Genomic DNA, 6,992 nt, shown 5'->3' with positions numbered 1-6,992 from the left:
ATGTTTCTGGAAGTGATATGGCGTTTTGGTTTAGTGAAAAAGGTTATTGGGAGTCTAAATGTAACTGCCAGGTGATCTGAGACACCAACATCATATATGTTGATGCTGGTGAGTGGAAGAGAGTCAGTTATAACAAGGTCCAGAGTATGCCCTTTGCTGTGGGTGGGGCCATCTGTGAGCTGTTGAAGATTTAGACAGTCCAGAACCTGTTTGAATTCTGCAGCTAGACGGGAAGTTCCCAAAAGACTGAAGCACTTTAAAAAAATCTATACTTTTTTAACAGTTGAATGTGTTCTTTTTTAATAATCTCTTTTGTTGTTTAAATAAAATATTAGGCATTTTTTCTTATTATGTATTTTACCTGTTAAATCATTTTTCCACACGTTATGATTTGTGGCATTCTGCACTTTAAAAGATTCATCTAAGTGGTTACTTTTTGAACACCACAGTGTATTGAATAAATACAAATACTGGGATACTGGGCTGCAACTAATTATTTTGCAAATCAATTAATCTGTCGATTATTTTATCAATTAATTGATTAATAATTGTTTAGTCAATAGTTCCTAAAAGATTTTTCACATAATTAAACCACGTGAAACTAAAACTTTTCCACTTGAGTTCTAGATAGAGCATATTGACAGAAAAAACAGGTAATTTTTATTTTAAATGCAAAAAGTTTATAAATTTCTTTACAATTTTGGTATAATTACTGCTCTAATTGGGTTGCTCTGTCAGCTGAAGGCACATTTTAGAGCCTCTGCACTCCAGCTAACATTTAATGGATTACTAAATAAGTTGACGATTATTTCAACAATCGATTAATCACAATTAATCTGATTATTTCAGCCCAACTGGGAACCAATACTTTTTTTCACTTTTCATTAATATTTCATATTCAGCTACACAAGCATCCTCTTCAAGCCCCTCAAAATTGTAAAATAAATTACAGTATACCACATTCTTATGTACACCTTAGTAATTCATTGATATGCCACATAATGTCCTCCTTTTTGGTGCTATAGAAATGGCCAACATAGCCAGTGAGCACAAACTCTGCTCTGGAGGGAATTTGGCTATGCACATAGCCACAGCTGAAAACTGCCGTGTGTCACTCAAGATTTTGTAGGGGATGACCTGGCTTTCGCTTCTTAACATACCTATGCTTGAATATGCAATAAATTATATAATAATAGATTATCTATAATAATTTATTATATAATACACTGGAAACGCTATGAGGGAACAGAATTTCATGTTGTTTGACAGTTTCTCAAAAAAGAAATACAAGGTTGTCCAGCAAGACATGTAGTGACTTTAGGTTGATTTTGACGTTGTAGAGTGCAAAAACTTTAAATTCTATTCAGCAGGGTATGGAAAATCTGCAAAAGATTAGATTAAGCTCCACCAAACCTAAAACCTGCTGTGGGACCTGAGGGTTTTGACAGACTTTCTTGAATGTCATGAAGTTCATCAGGGGTATATTTTTTGTTTCTATTCACTTCTGGATTACAAGAGTATACATTGTTTCTGATTTGGGTTCCTCAATATGCAATGCAGCTGCGCTGTGTTCAGTGTGAGTGTTGCTTCAGCAGCAATTACGTTTAGTTTGTAAATTGCATTAAAAATCTTCAAATGGTGGTTCTTTCCTCCATCTCAGCTACTACAGAGGGATGGCAACATCGGCTCCAAGTACATATAATGTACATTATGGACAACCCTGTGCTTACTTTTCAGAGGGATGTTGTAAAACAAAGTTTTTGGTTCAAGGCTTCTCTAGATCTGCTGCTAGATGCTACAGGAGAATCTTTCTGCCTATAAACTACAAAAAAAGTTACACCATTTTATTTCTCTTTGGGATCAAGTTCATATTTAATTAAACTGTAATTTTCTGGGTCTGTGCTTCAGATTACAAGTAGCCTCCTAACAGGTCCCAACACTTTGCTTTCAGTACTCAAATTTAGGCATTAGTGCAAAATATTGTTCTCAGAAGTATTCTGATCTTAAATATTTTCACTTTCTTTAAACAGCACTCTTAACTTTATGGAGGAAAATACGTTTTAAAACCATCTGAGACCGTCTATACGTGTGCCACTCAGTCAATCAAGTAACTAAAAGCAAAAAAGATATTTGAAAATATGCTAATTAAACAGGTTGGTCTGCTTACCTATTAATATTGGCAGACACACAACCCTTCACATCACAGTGGTTCTCTAAAAATTTAGATACTTTTGGCACATAAATAAATGATCTCCAGTCTATTTATTAGACCACTGGACATCAATCTCAAAGTTATGGAACAATGCTGCCCTCTTGTGGCCAAAAACAATTGTATGCCTTTGAATTTTAACTTTCTCCAGATTTTGATTTTGCCTCACATCAGTGTTCAACCTTCTCTGTCAATGGCTAGTGAACTATAGGATACAATTCAAACATAATAGAAGCTGTAGAAACATACGCCTTGGATTTTATATTTAAATTGAAATGAAAGAGAGTACAAATAAAAAAATAAAAAATAAAAACATGCAACTTTTTCAAACTCCCATGTATAAAAGAAATGACTGAGTCAGAGTTTAAATCGATTTATTAAAAAAAGAAAATGGACATCTTTAAATATCAGATACCACATGCAGAGATGCATCGCTGAGCTCACATTGATCAAACAGACTCTGCAGCAAATAAACACATGAACTGAAGAACTGAGGGGTTAAAGAAACCGTATCATTAAGGAAATGATGGTTCAGTGCCCAGCGGTGGCTCCAACAGGATCCATCATGAAACAGGACGTGGAGTAGACGGCCAGCAGCCATTTTCAGCTAAATTTGGCTTTAGAGAAATCCATCTCTGGGTGCTGAGCCATGAACCTGCAGGGAGGAAACACAAAGTAAGCAGGTCAGGAAGATAAACATTGATACGAGACCTGCTTGATGTGAAGGATGACTGTTTCTAAAAAGGCACAGGGCTATTTTCTGAGTAGTTCTCCGAACAGCAGAGTCAGCAGATCTATTTACTATCTAAAGAAACCTGCCAGGTTAAACTTGACAAAATCAACTTTGTGGGACTGAAGTAGAGATCCCTCAGTTCAGAGTTCAAAGTGCAACAATATAAAAATTCTTGCAGCTATTTTTAAATAAGATTAATTACAGCATTAACTGCTGTCAAAATAATCAAAAACACCAGCACTGAGCTCCAGCCGCTTCATCAGCAAGCAGAAAAAAAACTCATCCAGATGTTTCAGCTTTAAAGGGTCATAGAATGCAAAACTGAGTTTCCATTGACGAATAACTATAGTCCATAGTGGGTGAAATGGACGTACAGAAAAGTTCAAACCCCATCAACACCTCCTTTCTCTGCAAATCTCACAATTCTAAAGAAGAATTCTTTGCGTGTTTTGTAATTCTTCTAAAGAATTAAAAAGCAGGCAGTTTCTCTGTTGAAAATGAGCCAGAACCACAGGCGTAAATGCAGTGTTCCAGGCTGCACGGAGGAAGGGGAAAATGTTCACAGTTTTCCCAGACTCGACAGGTATGGATTAGTATGTCTATCAGAGGATCCCAGCAAATTTTGAAGCTCGGCTCTTAATTTGCGCTAAGCATTTTACCGAAGACAGCTTTCAAACTCTTGGACAGCTCAAAGCAGGATTTGCTAAATTTCTTTTACTGACACGAGGGTCTGTTCCGACCGTCAGGCCATCTCAAGCTGCAAGAATGATTCTGTCGCCAAGCTGTTGATAGCAATGCTAGCATATCTATGGTGACCAGATTTGGGTTTCTGAAAAGGAGGGGATATTGGCCGTCGACTGGACCGGCCTGCGGGCGTTTGAACGGAGCCAGCCAACGATGGAGCGACCGACACCGGTGGCTTCCCTGCGCAAGGCAGGCGGGGGAAAGCACGGGACCGCCGGTGTCCAGGCTACCGTCACCGGGTCAGGTTCAGTCGCTCTGTCCCCTGCTGGCTCCCTGCCCCCATCTGCCGGGTCAGGTCACCCTACCATATCAACAATTTGATGTTTCAGTGAGTGAGTGCTTCTTGCTATGATGCGTCTTTGCTCAGCAGCTTCACTCGTAAACCAACCAATCAGCGCACAGCTCATCTAAATATTCATGAGCATAGCATAAAAGGAAGAAAACTTGTTACAATCTAGGGCTTTTAACCAGGCTTGCATTAGGGCAGGGGTGTCCAAACTACAGCCCGCAAAGAAGCAAAGAAGAACTGTTACCTCGAGTCACCAGCAATGGCAGCACCGAAGAAATGCAAAAGAGCAAGTGAGTGTAGGAGATTATAAGTACGGTGGGAAAATGAGTATGTTTTCAAAGAAATCAATGGAAAGTGTGTCTGTTTGATTTGCAACGAAGATGTTGCTGTGATGAGTATGATGTCCGTCGGCACTATGAGACGGACTATGAGACCAAACTTTAGAGTTACACATCATACACTGGTGCCGAACAAACACAGAAAGTCAAGCAAATGGCAGCTAGCCTGCAAGCTCAACAACAGTTTTCCATGCTAACAAAATTCAGGAAAACGCCACAACAGCAAGTTATGAAGTCGCTAAACTTATTGCCTAGCATGGCAAACCGTTTTCAGACGGTGATTTCATAAAGCAGTGCCTCATCAAAGTCACAGAAATAATGTGCCCAGAAAAAGTGTCTGATTTCAACAATGTGAACTTGTCCAGAAATACAGTGGTGCGGAGAATAGAAGACTTGTCAGCTAACTTGAAACTTCAGCTGAGAGACAAAGCTTGTGCTTTTGATTTTTACTCAATAGCATGTGATGAGAGCACAGATGCCACAGACACCTCACAGCCGTTAATTTCAGGGTTCGTACGGGTGCTGGAAATCCTTGAAAATGCTTGAATTTTGACGTTGTGTTTTCAAGGTCTGAAAAGTGCTCATATTTTGGATGAAATGCTTGAAAATGCTTGAAATTGTGACTATTTCTTTCGCAACAAATACCTATCTAACTGAATCGTGTGTTTATTAAATGGAGAAATGTTGGAGAGCCCGAAAAAGTTTATGTGTGACTGCGATCTGCCATTCTATTTCCATGTGTGACTCCGCCCCCATGAAACCACTACTGCACCATGCCGGGAGGTTGTCGTTTCAATGAACGTTGGCTGGAAGATGAAAAATACAAATTATGGATTAAACGGGGACAAACCCCACCAGTTGCCTCTTGTAAAGTCTGCAAAAAAGATGTGCAGCTTTTCACAATGGGCGAGTCTGCGCTCTCGAGTCACATGAAGGGTAAGTCATAGTGACTGAGAGTACGGTGTGATAATGTAATGTTAGTATTGCAGTGTTTCCCGCAGCACTATCTTGGCGAGGCGGCTGCCTCGCCAAACTCACGCTACCGCCTCGCCAACGTTCCAAAAAAAGAACAAAAAAAAAAACAAAGTTTTAATTCATTGCCAGGTCCAGACCTTAAAACAGCATCGATAACTCTACGGCTGATAATACTGAATTGTGACACCCTCTGGTTGGTTATATTACTACGCCAAGGCAGAGGAGTAATTTTCTTTGATCATCCGAGGAGACGTGTGGGGGGAAAAAAACGTGTTCGTCGTCTTCATCATCGGTGAACTATATGTGGAAACAGGGGCGGATTTAGGAAATTTGGGGCCCTAGGCAAAGACAGGCATGGGGCCCTCTGAATTGAGAAGACAACATATAGAACAGACCCATTATATACAGATGCAGAACCTTTAACAGAATAGAAATTTGAGGATGTCATGTATCTTCAAGTTTTTCTATGTTACTGTAACTCGGAGGAAAGAATCTCTCTCTCTCATATATATATATATATATATATATATATATATATATATATATATATATATATATGTGTGTATGTATATATAAATAAATAAAAGATGCATGTCACAGGAAAGACTAGTGTTGTTACAAATATGACAATTTCTTGTTTACAGCAGCAAAAAGATTATAGAAATACCATATTTTCACGACTATAAGGCGCATATAAACGTCTTTTTTTTCCCCTCAAAATGTGCGGCGCGCCCTTTGGTGCGCCCTATGTGTGTTGTTACTGCGGACTTTTGAGACCAACATGCAGAACTCCTCATCTCCTCATTGAGGAGATGATGAAAGAGTGGATGAGGGAGGTGAATGTAAGGAGACCAGGTGGTTTTTTTCCCACTCAACACCATCGCTGTTAATCTGTGACTCCATGCGTGCCCATCTCACAGCTGATGTGAAAAACATGGTGAAACAAACGAACGCTGTGCTTGCTCAACCGCTCGACATCGGTGTGAACCGGACCCAGCAGGTGCAGCAGAAGCAGCGAGTTTACATGCAAAGTCAATGGTTGACGCGCGTCTGGGCGCAGCAAAAGGTCCCGCAGCGCATTTTGAGCAGCAGGTGCAGCGCGTCGGGAGCGTTTAAGCATCTGACGCGCTTGACGCACCGCTAATGCGCTGCTGCTGCTCGAGATGGAAAAATTGAAGTTTTGCTGCTGGACAGCAAATATAGCTGCAAGGCAAAGAAAGGATAGGTAGCTCCGCCCAACGCGCGTCAGACACACTTTTGCACCGCGCAGGCAGAGCTGCAAAGCTGCTTCAGCCGCGCGTCAGAACTAACTGCTACAAGCAGCAGGCAGCAGGATAATAAAAGCAAACATATTCTGCCGGCAGAATAATTCCACGAAAAGTGGAAGGCAGCTCTGCTGGCACTGTTGTTCGAGCTTTCGCAAAAGCCGGCATAATTTCCGAGGAGCCGTCTGATTTAGCACAGCTGTTTAATTCAGAAACAGAGGATGATGACTTTGATGGGTTCGATTAATACTTTGTAACAAATACTTGAATGCAGCACAATCATACTCAGTTTTGCTCCCGCTCTATTTTTCTACCTAAAAACTTAATTCAACAGCAGCCTCTGGGCCGGGTCCACCGCGGCGGCTGGTAGGTGTTTTTCATCTAAATAATCTAAAGGATAATAGGATAATAAAAGCGAACATATTCTGCCGGCAGAATA

General features: G+C 40.3%; 1 protein-coding gene across 1 annotated transcript in view; it reads right to left on the bottom strand.

Annotated features, from left to right (window-relative positions):
• Nucleotides 1–2,573: 2,573 nt before the first annotated feature.
• nudc (nudC nuclear distribution protein) overlaps nt 2,574–6,992 on the bottom strand; it is a 13,240-nt gene continuing 8,821 nt past the window's right edge. The window contains exon 9 of the mRNA XM_015384704.1: nt 2,574–2,864. Coding sequence (XP_015240190.1) covers nt 2,813–2,864 — 52 coding nt within the window. The 3' untranslated portion in view covers nt 2,574–2,812. The remainder of the gene's footprint in view (nt 2,865–6,992) is intronic.

Source organism: Cyprinodon variegatus, unplaced genomic scaffold (assembly GCF_000732505.1).
Source record: "Cyprinodon variegatus isolate N-32 unplaced genomic scaffold, C_variegatus-1.0 Scaffold320, whole genome shotgun sequence".
NCBI lineage: Eukaryota > Metazoa > Chordata > Actinopteri > Cyprinodontiformes > Cyprinodontidae > Cyprinodon > Cyprinodon variegatus.
This window is presented reverse-complemented; position numbering and strand designations above follow the sequence as displayed.